General features: G+C 36.7%; 1 protein-coding gene across 1 annotated transcript in view; it reads right to left on the bottom strand.

Moving 5' to 3' along the window:
* The window catches only part of LOC120535477 (potassium channel subfamily T member 1-like), a 146205-nt gene that overhangs the window by 47814 nt on the left and 78104 nt on the right, over positions 1-20287 (bottom strand). Inside the window, exons 19-22 of the mRNA XM_039763358.1 lie at positions 17998-18103; positions 11547-11719; positions 3429-3500; positions 2959-3093 (exon numbers count right to left, since the gene is read on the bottom strand). Of these exons, the coding sequence (XP_039619292.1) occupies positions 2959-3093; positions 3429-3500; positions 11547-11719; positions 17998-18103 (486 nt within the window). The remainder of the gene's footprint in view (positions 1-2958; positions 3094-3428; positions 3501-11546; positions 11720-17997; positions 18104-20287) is intronic.

The following is a 20287-nucleotide window of genomic DNA, read 5'->3' as shown; positions in this document are numbered from 1 at the left end:
TTATCAATGTTTAATGGAGGTAGCTGTCAGCCTGAATGTTCTGTTCATGGCATATTTCAATAGTAGTGTGCCCTTACCTTGCTGTGCTTTTTGTAAAGTGATTGACTCAGCAGTGGGAGGCAAAGGAAAGGAACATTCACATAGCAGTGTGAATGGAAGATTTTTCTGTGGTTAACAGACTCATTATAACGTCTTGAGAATAAGAAAGCCTACTGCCTCCCTGGAGTACAGATCTTAATGTACCGAACTTCATAGAGGTCAAGAAAAAGAATGAGAAGTATAATAACAAAAACAATAAAAAGTGTTACATAATACTGACGCTTTTCAGAACATTCAGACTGACATGGTCCATTTGAGATGCTTCTCAGTTACATACATAGCTGTTTTTTTATTTTAGGATGTGCGTCCATTTTAGACAGGGAACATTTTCATTTCTTGCTTTTGAAACTCTGAAACTGACCAAACCAAAGCAGCCAAGCAAATGATTCAGGGCCCTGACACATTTTTCCTGTTCATTAAAAAAAAATATTGTAAGGTTATAAAAAAACAGCTGTTTCAAATCCCCAGTTCATGATCAGCATTTTCCTCCTGATAAAGAGTTAAATGATCATCAGTGCCAATTTAGCCTTTAACATTTCACAAGAACCAATATTAGTAAAAGATTCAGGGAAGAGTACTTTACAAGGCTTGCAATTCAATTTTAGACTCATTGTTTCCCTTTGAATGAGTTTCTAAACCTACCAGAGGTAAAATTACACAAACATAAAAGTACCTTTACTATAACTATAAAGCATTTTGGAAAGGCACTTACCAGGGTAAAAAAAGTAACATTTGGTATGTAATACCACTATGGCTAACTATTGTGCTCTAGTCTCTAAAAAATACAGCACTATAAACCATATGACTGGTGATCCCATCACCATCAAAAACACAAAGTGAAACCTTGTGTGAGTCACTGCACTTGTCAATACTCTATACAAATATGGAAAAATACACGTATAACAAGTAAAGGTATATTTCTATGTGCATACTACTTGGGATTTATTTTATACTTGGATTTACTTTATTGTCATTCAAACCTTACAACAAAGAGTGCACACCCGAATGAAATTGTGTTTCTCCAGGCTTATTGTACAAACACAGAGAGACAAGTGCATGTTACACCACAACAGACAGACATAATAGACGGCATAAACAGACAGAATATATGTATAAACCAATTGACAAATTGGTGAATAGTTGTAAAGTGTTCAAGCGATGAAAAACATTAACATCATGCACAGACATAACAGCATTTTAGGAGAGATGAAATTCTGGTTATATGTGTTCAGACAAATCTAGTATTTAGCTGCATAGAAGTAAACAGTATATTTAATGTAAATCACACATCACTGTTGAGAGCTGGAGTGGCCGCCGCCATAACGGGCATGCCATAGAGTCATATTTAGCACAGTGGACTTCTACTTTATTGGATAGTACTTGTGATTTATTGCTATTTTGTGCTTCAACTACATTATATAAGGATTGGGTGGCAGGTTTTAAGACATTATCTGCAATTCCACTTCTCAAGAGTCTCAAAGTTGGGAATTTTTCATTTTCAAAGTATCTTTCTTCACAGTCTATACATTTCTGGCAGTGCTCAAAAATTGCTCAAACCAGTAAACATGTTAAAATAATATTCAAGGCAGCACCTGTGGCTTTTTGTACTTTATTCATCAGAAGAGAATTTCCTTTCTTTTCATTTGTATTTCCAAAGTTCATTGATTATGTACTCTGAGCTTTACACAACATTCAGCTGTACATCTGAAGAAACATCACTTGTGGTTGCCAATGCAAAACAGGAGCTTAAATATTGCATGTACTTGAAAGTTTTGCAATTAGGAACAGGCAAAGATTTCTATAGATCAGTGTGAAAAACCAATCAATAAGTGTAGGATGCACCGGTTTATAGTCACAGATGCCACAAGATTGAGTAATCAATTACTGAGCCCAACAGGTATTACTTTTTTACATTGGGGACATGCATGCTATTTCTCTATGAATAAATTAATTAAGTTTACTTAAATTCTGCTGATGACCCCACGTTTAAATGCATGGCAGTTAAGACGTTAATTGACATTTTACCATTGTTTGTTCTTTTGGGTGTGCCAAGCTTCATTTCCAGGATATTTTTGATATGCTGTTTGTGCCTCTCTTATCTAGAAGGGGAGTGACATAATGAGATCGATCCTGTCTACAAAGCCATGAGTACTAATACTACAGCTGATCCAAAATGCCTTGCTGGTGCAAAAAGCTGAGTATGAAACTCACTGCACCTGTGCCAAATGGTATATTTTGGGTGTTAAGCCTAGTGAGCTATTGGTTCTTAAACCGTGTTGACATTAGGTTTTGGGTTTCAATTCCACTTTTAAAAATAAATCAGGTATTCTTACCACTCATCCATGACCCAGTTTAAATAAACAAATCTTTTCATGAGTTTTATTCAAACTAAATACCTGACTGTCCCTTCCCACGTCCCCATAAATGTGTCTCCTCCTTTGAGAATCTGTCACTTATATTGATATGTTCTGAGATTACTCCCAAGTGTTGAAGTTCTGGTCTGAAGTGTCTTGATTTTCTGGTGTCCTTTATCTACATTCATATTTTTCTTCCCCACATTTTTCTCATTTTAGATTTTTCTTAACTTCACTGCTTTAGGGACAATAGCTGTGAAACATGCTTTACCCTAAGCTGGAAAATCACTGATTATCTTTCTCCTTCTATTTGCAAATCCTCCATTTCCAGCCTGCCCTACTAGAGCTCTCCACAGTGAAGATCAATATATTTTAAATAAAACCTAGAAGGCGGGGTTTCAAGTGAATGAGACACCTCATATGATGGCTGGATCAAAACCAGTAAAATGAAATCTAGAGGCCAAGATGTAAATATAGTAATTATAAATCAATTCAACGTGCTCACCTGAACATGGTCTGAACATTGACAATTGTTTTTGCGTCCGCCATATAGTCTTCCTCAGCACTCATTGTACTTTCTTTATCCACCACAACTAAATTATCTGCATAAATGATTCCACATTGCAGGAGGTTGTCAAGACTGAAATAAGCAAACAAGATTATTATACATGGATTATGTGTACAGATATCACCCCCTTTTAAATGAAGTGAGGACGCCACACTTCAGCAAGCTCAGTTCCAAGTATCTGAACTTGATGGATGTTTTATTCATTTGCTTGCATTTGTGACCCACATATTCCTTCTAACAGCAGTGTAGGAGGTGGTTAAATGTAAGAGTTCTATGCAGGCATGAAGAAATTGAAATCAAGAGAAAACAGCTAGCTTTCTATATACAGTAGTTAACTCTGCTCTTTATAAAGCACATGGACTTTTAACTATATAAATATTGAAATGGAAAAGTTTCACTGAACATACTTGTCAATTGTCCCAGCCATGAAGTACACCATTGGAAAATAGCAGATAGCTTCCAGGAAGTGATTATCAGGGCTGCAAAATAAAACAAAATAAATAAAATTATTTTTTTACTGTTAAACTATCAATTACTGAACCGATCTGTCCTTAACATTAATTGACAATGGAAACAAGTAAGCTTCAGGACTATCAATGATAATGCAGTATTATAAAGATCAGTAATAACAAGATGTGGCATCATAGTGGTACAGGTGATAGTAACCAGATAATAAATCCAGACAGGACTTCATTAGCATATATATACACAGAGATATATATTTTTATAAAACTCTACATATAAAAGTTTACTAATTTTTAATAATGCTTTGCCTTTTTGAAGCAAACCAAGTGAGACTATAATGTTTGGTTAATTTCTTTTTTAAAGATACGGAACTTTATTTTAAATAGTAATAGTATGAAATGGCACGGTGGACACTCAAATAAAAAAAAGCTTTTGTGTGGCCATTACTTTTGTGGTTATTGACTTTTGTTTTGATTTTCTTTATTACAATTTTTCAATGGGCGGCACGGTGGCGCAGTGGGTAGCACTGCTGCCTCACAGTTAGGGGACCGGGTTCGCTTCCCGGGTCCTCCCTGTGTTGAGTTTGCCTGTTCACCCCGTGTCTGCGTGGGTTTCCTCCCACAGTCCAAAGACATGCAGGTTAGGTGGATTGGTGATTCTAAATTGTGTGTGTCCTGCGGTGGGTTGGTGCCCTGCCCGAGATTGGTTCCTGCCTTGCACCCTGTGTTGGCTGGGATTGGCTCCAGCAGACCCCCGTGACCCTGTATTTGCATTCAACGGGTTGGAAAATGGATGGACAATTTTTTAATGAATAATTTGGCTAGTTAAAAGATAGTACTGATAAAAGATAGTACTGCTTTTCTGGGTATGATTCTCTGTTCACCCTTTAAAATCTGGTAGCCTTTTCTGTAAGGCTTAATAGCAAATACTAAATTTGTGCTGTTTATTGGTTTTTCAAGCCAAAGTAATGTTCATGACTGTGATAACTAAATTGTGATGAATGTAACAACACATATTTCAATCGTTCAGAAGAGAATGGAATGTTGTCCCTGCAGTTACAAGTAATTAGTGAATGTACTGTATAGTCTGTCTACTTCAAGAAGTAGCGGCAGGGGATGAGGTGGCAGTGCGAGGCATAGCTTAGCTCAGCAACTGGACCGTGGCGGTGCCAGGCATAGCACAGCACATCAGTAGGATAGTATCTATTAATAGTAAATATGTCAATGAGTTTCCCAGCAAAAAAGGAAGAAAACTATTATGATTACAGCTCCAATAATACTAAAATACATATTAAATTCAAAAACTGGCTGGAAGGTAGTATTTTTGTGTCCCAACTGGAAAATTGGCTTTTAACGGAACTGAAGAAATAAAGAAATATTACAACAAATAACAACAACACTAACCCTTTTTAGACATGCTCAAGAATTACAAGACTTGGCTAAAGATAAGACAGCAATCACAGTGAGGCATTCTAACAGTGTATTGCCATAGGTATGATGTAACCACAGTAGTGGCCTACAGATAAAACCAGCCCAAAACTCAAGAAACAGACTTCAAAGCTTGCAGAGGTCAAAATTGACCAGACTGAAGAAATATCACAATAGAAGGAAAGGAGGGGAACCGTTAAAACCACTGGCCCAAGAACAAAAAGAAGCCAAAAAAGATTTGCCTGCAAATGAAAACCATAAAACAAGCAAAACCTAATCTGAAATCAAAGAATCAATAACCAAATAGAAAGGCAAATAGTCCAGAAAGCAAAATAACCAAGAAAACACAAGTAATCCAAAAATACTAGAATAACCTGAACAACATAAGCAAGAGCTAAAATGTCAGCACTAGTCCTGTAGCCTTATGAATTAAAAAGGAACCGAGGCAGTCCTACAGCGGTAGCATCAGGTGGCCCTGTCTACTTTGGCTCAACATCACTTCACTGGGACTAAGAAGAAGGCAAAGGTAAAAAGCAAAATTAAAGACAGTGAGGGACGGGAGCACTTAAGAATTTATTGTATTAATAGTTGCGTTAACTTAGAAAGAAATAAAATGGTGAGGAGACTTAACAAAACAGACAGGTGTAGGCAAAAGTGTAGTAGAGATAAAACACATTCAGCAGGCAGCTTAAGAAAGCTTATAGTAGTACTTGTGTGCATATCTTTAACAGTAAATACAGGGGCTTAGAGAGGGTCAATGGGTTTTAAGCAGGTACAATGATTAGTTAAATTGATATTTAATTTATATTTAATTTAAAAAGGGCTAACTGTCAATCACACCCAAAAAACTTTACATGAATCCAATATAATGCAAGTTCTATATGATGTCGGACTTTTTGGAGACTGGCTTTGATGAGGACTGCTTCCAGGAGTGTTACATCAATGCCAGCTGATTAAATCTTAAATTTAAGAAATTATGAAAAAGTTTAAACATAATTATCAGACATGCTATATTTGTTTGATTGATGAATTTACTAGGCAAATTTGCCTCTGTTTCACACAAAAATGCACACGTAAAAAATGTAAAAGGTCATATTGTATGAATGAGGATGCCTATGGGGTTCTGGGTGGTGATATAAGACGGTAGTCTATAGATCCTGGTCTTTATTGCTGTGAGCAGAAATTATTTTAATGGTTTTGTCCATCTACAATATTCACAGTGTGCACCGCTGCTTTAACAGCAGGTTATTACAGGTTTAAAATTGCCATGTTACCTCTAATTACTATGTACTGGAAGCGTCAAGGAGAAGCCAAAAGGATGTGCTACTATTTAGAGTGTGTCCCCTGAAAGGCAGAATAGGCAGCAGAAATGTGGAGATGAATTAATAATGAACATAAAGAGTATGGAGGAGAAAGGAAAGTGGCTACTGAGATTTAAAAAATGTCTTCACTTGTGCTATAAAGTGAAACCTGAAGATTACTGTTTATCTCAAGGGCATTAAGACGGAGGTGCTAGAAGTAATGGCTTTTGTTCTGATTTGTTATAGAGCCGTTTACTAAGAGCTTAAGTCAGTAGGAATATCTTACAGTGCTAACCTGTTTTTTCTTTTATTGTCAGTATACAAACTGAGATGACTTTGAGGTCATTTAGCACAGCATGCTCTATCTGACTCATGAGAAAATCACCAATTTTAAAAGAAATAAATTGTTTATACGATTCCCATTGACAGAAGATTATCCCACAGCCAAGGAAAGACTCTTTACAATCATGCTTCAACATTCATGTCAAGAATTTCCTTAGAGATTCAGATTTGCATCTGTAACCATGGTAATCCTTTTAAACTGCCCACATGGGAATACCTGACAGGAGCTTTAATTGCAGAAAAATGTTACACACCAATACAATGAGGAGCTTCAGTAGTGTAACAGAAATTCTTCACAACTAAAGATTTTTCCTTAAATGTCACTGCTAATGAAACTTTGAATATAAAGTATCTATTGATGTGATATCTTTTCATCAGCTGTTCAGATTTAAAGTCTATATTAAAAATGCATGTTACAGAAAGACAAATATTACTATAATAAGCAAGCTGTACAGGAAATGAACACGTTTGGAAAGGGCTACAATGAAAACGCCATTCTTACAGAAAGGGAGATTTGCCAGTTGAAAGGTGTTCTCTTTGCTTTGGGTATACTGAAAATTAACATCAAATGTATTTGTGAGGCATCAACCAGTTACAGAGATTACTTTGGAAACTGAATGTGCCTGAACTGACAGATATGTGCTTTTCATATCATAGTGAAATCTGGCATGGTCAATATGCATTATTAGATGGTAATGAATTCCCTTCAAAAGTGTAAGGTGAAAATGGACCTTCAACTTAACCATCTTTGGTAAATGCTTTGTTCCATTTCCATGATAGATATGAGAAGTATGGCTTTGCCAGTAGGAAATTCCTTCCAAATGGTAGCCACCAGATGAGTTTTTCAGATATAACTTTGTTACTAAATTTCACTAAATTGTAAAAAATAAATTACACTCGGCCAATAATGACATTTTATGAGCACAATGTATTTAGAATGATACAATGTCAGCTGAATTATAGGAATTAATTAAGGGCTTTCTGTAAGAATCTAATAGCAAATCAACAGTGTCCACAAATTTCTCCCAGTACTCCACCTGGAAATACATGTGAAGAAAATTGGTTGTAAAAATGTGATTTCACAAATAGGAATTCTGAATCATATTGAACCGTGTGTAGTTGTTGAGAAAGCCTGAGAAAACTACAGTCTCTGCTCAAAAATGTCTTGTGAAAATGGATGAAGAATGGGAGGGAGGGGGGTTTATCATTAAATGAGGGAGTGTCAGAAGACAATTCTACTATAGTCAATCTGAGGTTTAAAATGGATTAAGCATGGTTTTATTTGTTTATAGGAAAGAAGAAAAAAAAAATATATATATATATATATATAGAGAGAGAGAGAGAGAGAGAGAGGAAGGAATATATGACACCCCAAAATATGCCCTGTAAAAATATTTTGTAAAAATATTGTCCTGTAACACTTGTTACCAAACAGTCCCTACAGACTGCTATTTACTCTTTTTTGCAAATTGCTTTAAACAAAAGTGTCTGCTTAGTAAATACACGTAAATGCAAATGTAAAATTACTTGCCAGAAAGCCAAAGATGAACAAAGCTCAGTCTACAAACCATAATTAAAGTCTGAAAAATCAAGAGGAGAATCTATAAACCTAAGAATCCAACAAAGAGAAAACAAACTAAAAGAGAGCCGAACAAACATGAGCGAATGCCAATGAAAGTCCCTGAATCTCTTGAAGACTTACATAGACCTGGGGGTGTACCACAGCAGCAGCATCAGAGCACATCACCCACTTAGGCTCAATATCACAAGAACAATGTACTGTACATAAAGCTAATAAACACATAATTAACATTATACAGTACTAACTGATTGACAGTACTAAAAGATAAACCAAACAAAACTCATAGAAAAATAAAATATAAACAGAATGAAAGTACAAACATAATTTACAAAATATTATTTACAAGACAATGAAAAGGTCACATATAAAGAAAAGACATTAAGCCAGGGATGAAACCTTGGCTATAACATAACATTACCTGTTAATGCATGTAATATCCCACATGTGAAGGATGAAATACTTATTATTAGTTTTTAAGTCCTTTGTGGGAATCAGAAAGTGCCACAGTGCTCTAGTGTTGGTTCAACAATAAAGTCTTGCTCTGGTACTATGAAGTAGGTAATGCTATCAATTGTGATAAGCAAATCTTAACCAAATGATGCATCATACATGGATACACAACTTGTCACTGAAGGCCACACCACCTTGTAATTCTGACTTGAATCACACAGATCAGCCACATTCCATAAACTATATATTCTGTACAGGACAGCAGAATCTGGCAATTCACTTGACATAGCAGTGCTGATGCCTGCTTCAATAGCAGCAAAACATTTCGTTAAAAGTTTTTCATTTGGGATATTTTTAACTTTATTGTTTGCTTTTATAAGAGTTATGACACAGTTGCTCTTCTCTGGATTTTCTCTGTCGCTGCTATGTAATTTAATAATATGGAGACCAAAACTAAACACAATACTCCATCATGCATAATGGCGTGCGTAGAATTCACACTAAAACATAACGTATGGACAAAAGTGGAACTGTGTGTACGCACAAAAAAATCCAGATGAATAAATCTGTGCGTTTGCCAACTTCCATGTTCTTCCGCTCCATAAATCCCGGTCAGCGTGAAAAGTAATGCACGTGCATGCGCCTGCTGCCACTCCCCAACTCCTCCCAGAATTACGCCTCTTTGAATATGCAAATCAGTACAAATAGTCCTTAAGCTCAGCATTCTGTGAAAAGGCAATGGCAAAAGCACGGGGAGAAATAGAAGAATTTCAATGAATACCAAGTGGAGGCAAGGAAAAACGTATTATTTGTTGGTTTAAACAGTGGTACAAACAACAAAAGTAAGTTGATCGAGTGGCATAGAGTGTCGGAGAAACTCGAAAGCCCAAGTTAACAAAGTCGCACAGTGCCCAAAATACAAAAGAAGTTGTCAGATATCAAAGTCACCGTGAAAAGGTGAGTCATAGCCCACCGTCTGAGTGTCATATGAAAGCTTATTAGGATACAGAGAAAAGAAAAAAAAAAAAAATAGGGACACAGTGGGGAAAAAGCACAAAATGTCAACTTTAACCTCAAAATTTCCACTTTAATCACGTAGTTTATTTTGTCATTAAAGAAGATCATGAACTTCATCTTAAAATCTTTTAATTTACTAGTTTTTCAAATCCCATCGTAACTAAAGTAGCACGTTAAAATCTTTGTTTTGTATGTGTTCTTCTATGTGCTGTATGTGTGTAAAACACTACGTGCTCTTAAACAGGCTTTCTCTTCCTCCAACAGGACACAGAATCCATTACATTCATGATATTACAGCTCTCTGAATAATTTAAATACTGAGATGTATACTTGATATCATTTTCATGACAATAGGAATTAAAGCATGTGTTAAACATGGGAACACGGTGGCGCAGTGATAGTGACGAGCTGGCGCCTCATCCAGAGATTGTTCCTGCCTCGCGCAAGATGCTTGCTGCGCCATTCGCAACCTTTGATGAAATAATTTACTGCAGCAGTACTGTCTCTCTCAAAATGTACTAACCTCCAATTCCTGTCCTTCCTTTTCTTTCTCCAAGTAATCAATAGCCACATGATCAGCTCTGTAATAGATGCCAATCCATCTGTAACCTTAGAATGCTGATTCTTCAAAACATTTATGAAACATTGTAATATCTTTGTTGTACATGTTTAATTATTCTATTCATCTATCCTTCCAGTGTCGCGCCAGCCCCAGCAAGAATACAGCACGAGACAGAAACAATCCCTGAATGGGGCGCCAGCTTTTTGCTAGTGCTGTGACACTGTGTCCTCACATGTTTAATTATTAACAATATAGATTATTTAAATGATATTAACATTTAATATGTAATAAACATATTTTGCTGCATTTCATCTTAAAAATGATATTGTCATCATATGTAAATACGTGCTTTACAAAGTGGCTCAGGTTGTGCAATATTATAAATGTATTGCAAGTTTACAGTGAGATAATTGTATCTTATAAGTAAAAACAGTTCTACAAAGAGCACTTGATGGACTGATTGATTGTGTTTATAGTTCTTGGGATGAAACTGTTTCTGAACTGCGAGGTCCGTACAGGAAAGGCTCTGAAGCGTTTGCCGTCTGGGAGCAGTTCAATAGACAGCATGGCTGAGGCAGCTTGTGCTTGATGCTGTATACCAATAATTCTCTATCCGATCAGCTGCTGTCCAGCTGTGATTCTACACTCAGATACAGTGACATAAATACTTTGAGTAGTGCAGTGAGAGTAAAATGGAAAAAGATGACCGCTGTGGCAACCCCTAATGGGAGCAGCTGAAAGAAGAAGGTACAGTGAGAGTAACAATGCTAAAGCAGTTATGGTATTTGCAATAGTTTGGCTATTCCATGGACCATTATATTGTAACATATTAATTACAATCAGATACCGTAAACTAATAAACAATATATGGTTAATTTCAGTGTATATGATAAAAATGGTAACTGTTTTCTTGTGAATCTAAACTGAAAAAATAGCTGTATGCTCAGTTTATACATCAAGATATAAAAGATATTCCCATCGGAATATCTGATGAATCTTTGGGATCTCTGGCAGTGAATAGCTCCTTTCAAAAGTTCAAAATGAGAGCTGCTTAATGACAAATTTAGCTGAAACCTTATACATTAAAACCCTATATAAAATCATTTTCTGCTGCTTTTGGAATAACTTCAACATTCAAATTTAAAGTGCATGTTGCATAGGCATTATAATAAATCTCATACATTTTTCTTTCATAATATTTATTTGGTGAACAAATTATGTCAATCTTGTAAAAATATTGCAATATCTAAAAACGTAGGTCATGAATGTGATTTTTTATTTTTAATGTGCTAGAAACGTCTCCTATAAACATAACGTTTTAAATATAATAAGCAATGTGAGAAGGATATTTTCACAGAAATAAAGACTATTCAACTTACGGGTTATCCAGAAGAAGCACAATGGGGTTGAGCTCCTTTCTGGGTCTGTAGTAGGCCCTCAGGGGCACAATGAAGTTGTACAGCCCATTTCCGGCAGTCTCTGCTGAAACAATTATGAGTTTATTCTTAAAACCATAAGCCTTGGCATCTTCAAAACTGTTATGCTTGCAACCCTGAATAAAAAATAGACAAAACAATGAAAATTAAAAATTGATTTAATATTCAAAAAGAACACAATTAAAAGCATGAACAACATTAAAACACAATATTTTAAAGCAAAATGAACTAATATAAGGTTAAAAATTAGAACTAGTATAAGCAGAAGGATGAAAGCAGTAATAAAATAGGATATGAGGTGCTTGGAATAAGCTTGACATTAAGAACAAAGAAACAAGTGCTGAGAAACCAGAGAAATCAACAAAAAGTAGAAACTACTAAACAGCTTTGACTGAGGCCCAAAAATTATCTTTTTTATTGTTAAAAAAGTAACAAATTTTTTCATTCATTGATTTTCCAAACCTGTCTATTGTAATACATGTTTGGAATGGGGTTGGAAGAACGTGCTAGCAGCATAATATGAAAGGCAAAAAGCAATCTGAGATTAGATGTAAGTCAGTAAAAATGTACAAAATCACCAAGGACATTTATTGACTCCACACAAACTAGCAGCCTGACCTTGGGCAGAAATCAGGGCCCTTGGAAGAAATTAATCCAGAAACAGGCAACTCAGCAGAGAGCTGAACAAAAAAGTGCCACTTTTTCTGCCACCGTGTGCTCATCATGTAATTTAATGGAGATCAGTAGAGGAATGAAATAAAACACAATCAGTAGGACAGTTGTTGTACAGGCTTTTAAATGTTTGAAGCGCCGCATGAGATGCAGATCACGCAGCACGGCAGCAACAGTAGCAAGCCAGCAGCTGATCAAGCAAAGAGCAGTTAAAAAATACTATTTGCTTCCCATTGCATCACTGTTTAAGAGGGGGTTTTGGAGGAATGACCAAGTCCCCTTGGGGTGCAATCAGCCCCACTCTTCACAACGCAAGCGGCAAAGATGCAAAGTAGCTGGTGAGTGAAGCAAGCGGGGGGAACCCCTAGGATATATATATCTATATATCTATATATACTAGCTGTGTAAGCCCATGCTGTAAAAAGCCCGGGCTCCTACAAACCATGAATTCTGGCACTTCAATCAATCAATCGCATCAGTTGTGCATTAGCAACTAAGTGAAGTTCTCTTTCCTCAGCAGTTTTGTTTTGTCTTTGTGCTCGCCTCCGTTGTCTATCAGTGGCTAAACAAGTTTCTCTCTCCTCGGAGGTTTCGTTTTGCCAATGTGCATGTGTCACTTGTGTATTAGCTGTTAAGTGAGTTTCTCTCTTTTCTCGGCGGTTTCACTTTGGCCACAGAGTCACTTTCTTTTAGCTTCATGCTGCAGCCTTGCACTTCCGGGCCAGACAGACAGACACACATGCTTCCATGCGCAGACATTTATATATAAGATATACTAAGTGGCTCCGCCCCCTGCTCGCTTCCCTCTTCCACCCCGGGGTTTGGTTAACCGGATATACAATTTAAACAGATTGTTATTTTCATTTCATTCATTTTTTATTTCTTGATATTTTCCAGTAATAAAACTGTAGTGAATGAATTATTCCCACTCATCCCCCGGGGCCTGCTATGCGCCAGCCACTTTGCATCTCTGCCTCATGCGTTGTTCTGTTGATGGCGTTCTCATTTGATTCATTCAGCCCTCTGATACTTTTAGTACTGGCCTTAAATCATCAACAGACATTTGGACATAAATCCAGCATATGCAAACTTAAGAAGAAGATGTTCATAGTAAATAAAACTTTACAACCAATACCCCACGTAATTTTTGCTATTATATATATATATATAAACAGAACATAGAAATAGAACCAACAGTTTTCTGATTCACATTTTATTGTAAGTTCCTCCACTCTGGATTCTGTCTGCTGCAGTGTTTCAGACGTCCTTGAAATAGACTTTCTTGTGGCATCTGAATTCTACGTTTTTTTTCGGTGGCATGGGTATGTTAGCGAAAAGCAGGACAATTATAATGTGTTACATGGTATCACGTACAGAATAGGCATCACAGTGAGATGAATTGATGTTATTTACAATACGTTGGAAAGCGAACAAATAGCACCAGTCAGTCAGAAAGAGCAACACTGAAATCGTACTGTGAGTCAGAAAGCAAGCAAATAGCACCACAAATACGGAAAGCCAGTGAGAAAGAGTAGCACTGAAACCGTACTGGGAAAAATGGCAGGGAGGGGTGCTCTGTTTCTAAGGAGCGTCTGTGCTGAACTGTGATGCCATCTAACGGACGTTGACGATGGTAACTACAAAGAAAAGTCACATACAACTGGTGCTGCGTTTTGGGAAAATGGTGGGGGACAAACAAACATACATACACACATACATACATCGACTTTGCTTTATATATATATATATATATATATATATATAAATATATATATGGGACGTGGGATGCAGTGAGTGTGTACGTCTGATGAGCCCAGAATTAGGGTGAAACATGTGTCACATACTCTTTGCATTATTTGACAGTAAAATTATTTCAACCATTCTATGATCTGTTTGTCACAACTGAAAGAGAGCACCGTGGCGGATGTTAGCCAACTTGCTGACCAACCACAAGCGTTACCTGGTAGGTAACCACCCATACAATCAGATTGTGATTCAGACTACAAATGCCATAAATATATATATATATATATACAGCCTTATATATATATATATATATACAATATATTATATACAGTATATATATATATATATATATTTATATACAGTTGTGCTTGAAAGTTTGTGAACCGTTTAGAATTCTCTAGATTTCTGCATAAATATGACCTAAAGCATCATCAGATTTTCACTCAAGTCCCAAAAGTAGATACAGAGAAACTCGTTAAACAAATGAGACAAAAATATTATACTTGGTCATTTATTTATTGAGGAAAATTATCAAATATTACATATTTGTGAGTGGTAAAAGTATGTGAACCTCTAGGATTAGCAGTTAGTTTGAAGGTGAAATTCGAGTCAGGTGTTTTCAATCAATGGGATGACAATCAGGTGTGAGTGGGCACCCTGTGTTATTTAAAGAACAGGATCTATCAAAGTCTGCTCTTCACAACACATGTTTGTGGAAGTGTATCATGGCACGAGCAAAGGAGATTTCTGAGGACCTCAGAAAAAGTTGTTGATGCTCATCAGGCTGGAAAAGGTTACAAAACCATCTCTAAAGAGTTTGGACCCCACCAATCCACAGTCAGACAGATTGTGTACAAATGGAGGAAATTCAAGACCATTGTTACCCTCCCCAGGAGTGGTCGACCAACAAAGATCACTCCAAGAGCAAGGCGTGTAATAGTCGGCGAGGTCACAAAGGACCCCAGGGTAACTTCTAAGCAACTGAAGGCCTCTCTCACATTGGCTAATGTTCATGTTCATGAGTCCACCATCAGGAGAACACTGAACAACAATGGTGTGCATGGCAGGGTTGCAAGGAGAAAGCCACTGCTCTCCAAAAAAAATTGCTGCTCGTCTGCAGTTTGCTAAAGATGACATGGACAAACCAGAAAGCCATTGGAAGAATGTTTTGTGGATGGATGAGACTAAAATAGAACTTTTTCGTTTAAATGAAGAGCGTTATGTTTGGAGAAAGGAAAACACTGCATGCCAGCATAAGAACCTTATCCCATCTGTGAAACATGGTGGTGGTAGTATCATGGTTTGGGCCTGTTTTGCAGCATCTGGGCCAGAACGGCTTGCCTTCATTGCTGGAACAATGAATTTTGAATTATATCAGAGAATTCTAAAGGAAAATGTCAGGACATCTGTCCATGAACTGAATCTCAAGAGAAGGTGGGTCATGCAGCAAGACAACGACCCTAAGCACACAAGTCGTTCTAATAAAGAATGGTTAAAGAAGAATAAAGTTAATGTTTTGGAATGGCCAAGTCAAAGTCCTGACCTTAATCCAATCGAAATGTTGTGGAAGGACCTGAAGCGAACAGTTAATGTGAGGAAACCCACCAACATCCCAGAGTTGAAGCTGCTCTGTATGGAGAAATGGGCTAAAATTCCTCCAAGCCGGTGTGCAGGAATGATCAAAAGTTACCGGAAACGTTTAGTTGCAGTTATTGCTGCAAAGGGGGGTCACACCAGATAGTGAAAGCAAAGGTTCACATACTTTTGCCACTCACAAATATGTAATATTCGATCATTTTCCTTAATAAATAAATGACCAGTATAATATTTTTGTCTCATTTGTTTAACTGGTTTCTCTTGAGGAAGAGAAAACATTATTATTTAACTCACAAATATCAAGGACTGTATTTTGTATGAATCATGCTGCAGAGAGCTATATGATTTGTTCCTCATTTATGCAGAAAAAGAATGAAGCTTTGTGCACAGAATTGAGGGACTAACTTGCATCATTTATAAACTGCTGACCTCTTGATAATAACAGAACACCCTGTGATATTACGAAATCAGCTGTGACCAGTTTCTGAACCCTTGCTTAAACTATTTTGAGCATATTGCTAAAGACTTGGGTATGTAGTTAATTCCTCCCGACTGTTGTGCAAAAACATTGCATACCTAAGCAAGATAAGATAAAGATAAGGTAAACAGATCTAGTATAAAATAAAGAAATTCCCTGTAATGTGAAGCTGATTGCACTAGCTGCTGCAGCTTCCTACTCACCAAGAATAAAAAGCTTCTTTCAATCTACAGGTCTCCTGTCATTCCTGACCCTCAGCGTCCACATTCCTTTTTTACTTTTAGGACTTGAGTGAAAATCTAATGATGTTTTAGGTCATATTTATGCAGAAATATAGAAAATTCTAAAGGGTTCACAAACTTTCAAGCACAACTATATATATGAAGGGTGAAGGCTGTGCAGGGTGCCGCCCAGGAACTTTACCCTGCCAGGACGTCTATAGCGTTGATGGTCAGGGGAAGACAGTTTGCACAGGGCTTTGTCTCCCCCAGGACGCTAGATGGCAGCCCCCTAACCTGGAAATACTTTCTGGCCATAATTATGGGACACCAGAAATACTCCCAGATTTTCTATAAAAGAAGCTGCCTGCCTCATCTCAGGAAGCCAGAGTTGGTACAAAGCTTGCTGGGAGTAGTGGAGGAGTCAGTGACAGAGAAAAAGAGAGAAAACAATTATAGAGCATTGCTTTGTAGCTTGCTATTTACTTGTACTCGTGGCTGAAGAGAAGTGGGAAACGTTTACTAGGAAGCATTTCACATCAAAAAAAAGCTGGATGTTTGTGAAGCTGGAGCGCCCTGGTGACTACAATATATACATAATATATAAAATGTTTTTTCAATTCATGAAAGTGCTTAGTCCACTGCAACTGTACCATCATGTTTTAACAGATATGAGTGCAACTCAGCTGGGTCATTGGCTATTACACTACATCCATGACAAAGTACAATGAGTTGTTCATTGCCATTTGTCTCTTTCAGTGTACCAGATATTTGACTACTTTAGGTCATGAATTTCTTTGCACAAGCTATGTCAGCTGTATTTGCCCCTTTTGCCAACAGTCTCTGTTTTTAATCTCTGGGTCACAGTTGGCAGAATATGATTTTAGTAGTAAGTAGCATGTTCTTTACTTATACATGACAATGACATCAAAGTCACGGTAGCTTTACTGTTCTTAAAACTAACACTAGAACTATGCCCATTACCATGCCATATTTAAAGCTACGTAAAGTTTTAGTCTGTACATATACAGAAAGTTTTAGTCTGTACATATACAGCAGTCAGTTGGTACCTGTCTACCTGGTTTAGACACTGCTGTTTGCATGGGATGCTGTGATTGCCTTACCAGTCAGTTTGCATGTGAAAGACAAGTGGATCTACTTGAGTAGCCCTCAAGTGTGGTCAGCATTATCATATACATGAAATGACTCCTGGCTGTTTATTACATTTTTGGGAAGTGGTCATGTTTAAGTATTATAAACATGTTTCAAATTGTTCATGTTACCATAATTGCAATCATGGACAAGAAATATTATACACAACAGATTCTAGCAAAGGCACAGTGAAGGGCAGCAATGTACTGTTGAATCTGCTAGAAATATCCTTTAGTTGAGGATAAATATACTGAAAAGCAATTAGTGGTTGCCAAACTGAGCCGTTAGTACAGTCACACAGCTGAATGTAAATAGTGAAAGAGTAGGTTCTCTTATGTTCTTAGGTATTTTCTTTGGCTCACCAGCTGTTATTTAGGGATTTGTGTTTTTTCTACCTTCATCCTTTCTCTACATTACTTACGACTTTGCTTTAGTCATCTGTCTAATGTGGCTCTTAATGACTTAGTCATTTACCTGCCATGAAATACAAACATCAGACTAACTGTGAATGCTCGAGTATAATTGGACTTACCTTGTCTAGCCTTAGACAGCAGAAGGGTGCTTTCTGTGGAAGAAGGTGGCACAAAGTGGGTGAGCTACCAATGTAAGGAGAGTTAGGAGGGTATCCTTTAACATACCTGAAAAAGTAAAAGAATAAGTGAACAACTTTCTGAACCAAGTCCATTTTCTTTTTTCTCTGCTATTCATGGCCTGGTACTAATAATAAGAACATTCAACATCAGTGCTACTTGACAGTATAGAAGCACAGTAGGATAGTGATAGTCTCCCTTTGGACATAATTGACACTCTCTATGTCGGCCTCTTTGCAGGATGCTGACCCTATCCATAGCTCAAGAATCAATGTACAGTGAAAATATACAGGTCCTCTGCAACCCTAACCTTCCTCTTATGTTAGCTTTCTGTTACTATCTCTTATGTTAACGGGTCGGTTTTGACCCGTGTCTTTAATCAGCCATATTACCCTCAAAACAATTATTTATCATCCAATTTCTTTTCCTTACCTCTTGGTTACTTTGTTACGCTTCCTTGTCCATTAAAAGAATGTTTTTAATATTTTTACTGTGACCTCATGAGCTTTTACTTTAACAGCATACCTCTCGTTTTCAATTTTAAAAAATGATTAAATGAACCTCAAGAGAATTATTTAAATAAATAAAAGGTTGTTATGTTACCTGACTATTACTGAGGGGTATTAGAGTACATCTCTTAAATAAATTTGTTATATATATTTTTTATTATAATATTAATTACTATAGTAACATTTATGGTGTTACGGGTCAAATTTGACCCATATATATTTATTTCAAAGAAAAAGGCAAAAAAGCATTTTCAAAAATAACTTAATAAATGGAAAGCTAAACAAGTAAATCTCAAAATGTGGATTTGCAAGGTCAAACAAACAACAAACAATCAAGCAAATCAAACCAATAGAAATGAGGCACTAGTTCCAAAAAACGTCTTTGTGTGCAAGAACATGCATGTGTGGCAAAAAGTGACACTTTTAATGTGTTCTTTGCAAATATATTTTTTGCAGTAGAAGCAGCAGTACGTTTGTCTTTCTTTCTTTCTTGCTAGGGCAGACCTGACACCTCTTTCTTTTAGAACCTTTCCCAGACATCCCTGATGGGAGCAAGCTTGTCAGGTTTTTCTCTAGTTTGTTTTGTTTGTTCAGGTAAGAAGACAAACAGGCAAAGAGAGAAGCCCCTCAAAGTGTGTTTATGATTTTTGTTTTGACCCTAACTATTGTTTTATAACCTTAAATTATAACTGGGTCAAAACTGACCCTACCAACACAAAGGTAATAATTTTCACCAGAGCATTTTATAATTTAGTATAATTTTTAATTTTAATTAAATACAGATTCCTGACAAAGTCAAAAAGCCTTGATGCAATAAACAAAATTAGGTAGTAGTTTTATGCATTTAAAAAGTAAAATGGGTCGGTGCTAACCCTAACACAAGAGGAAGGCTAAACAAGTGTTTACTTTTTCTGGCACTTCTAGAAATTCCAAAGCCCTTGAAAATTCTTCCCTAGGGTCTGGGCCACTTAAATATTACAGCACCCCAATTGGGCCTACTTCCAAATATGTCACCGTTTACGGAGAAACATAACACAAGGTAGTTATTCTCAGCCTAAATACAGTAAATTAAATTAGAAACTAATGCAGAGCTTGCAGTAACAACCCATGGCAACACAGTTCCTAAGACTTAACTGTACAGAGATAAAGTACATAAAATGAATCCTACCTAGGTACTGCCCAGAGGAAGTATATATTTGTACTCACTCTGTAAGTTTGGGTTGTCCAACAGCTCTGATAGACACATTCAGAGCATCTATTACCTAAAAAGAGGTATTCTATCAGTGGTCCAGACACAATAAAGTGCTATCTTCCTCAAAAACCAAAACATGATCAAACAAGGTGTGTGTGTATGGGAGGTATTTTCTGCAAAGATGAAAATCTCTTTTGCAATTTAATTTTCAAAGTCTGTGCGCAAGAATGCTACAAAAATGAAAATGAAACAATCCCATTTGCACTTTCATTTTCACTCTGAACTGCAATGAAGCTGCAAAAATGAAAAGTAAAAATGCAAACAAGCACTGGTGACATCTGCTGATCATTGAATTTTCAATTTCCACTTTGTATTTTCAAGTTCTCAATATGCAAATGACAAGGTTTAATTGGCTGGGCATGCCAATTTTCAACATTTTTATTTTGTCCCTTGTAGCTAAAGAGCCACTTCGATCAATATCGATAGAATGCTTCTCACTTCAACTGTGTTTAATTCATGAGATTTTTCTCT

The sequence above is a fragment of the Polypterus senegalus genome, chromosome 9 (assembly GCF_016835505.1).
Source record: "Polypterus senegalus isolate Bchr_013 chromosome 9, ASM1683550v1, whole genome shotgun sequence".
NCBI lineage: Eukaryota > Metazoa > Chordata > Cladistia > Polypteriformes > Polypteridae > Polypterus > Polypterus senegalus.
The sequence above is the reverse complement of the archived record's forward strand: the minus strand, read 5'-3'. Positions and strand labels throughout refer to the sequence as shown.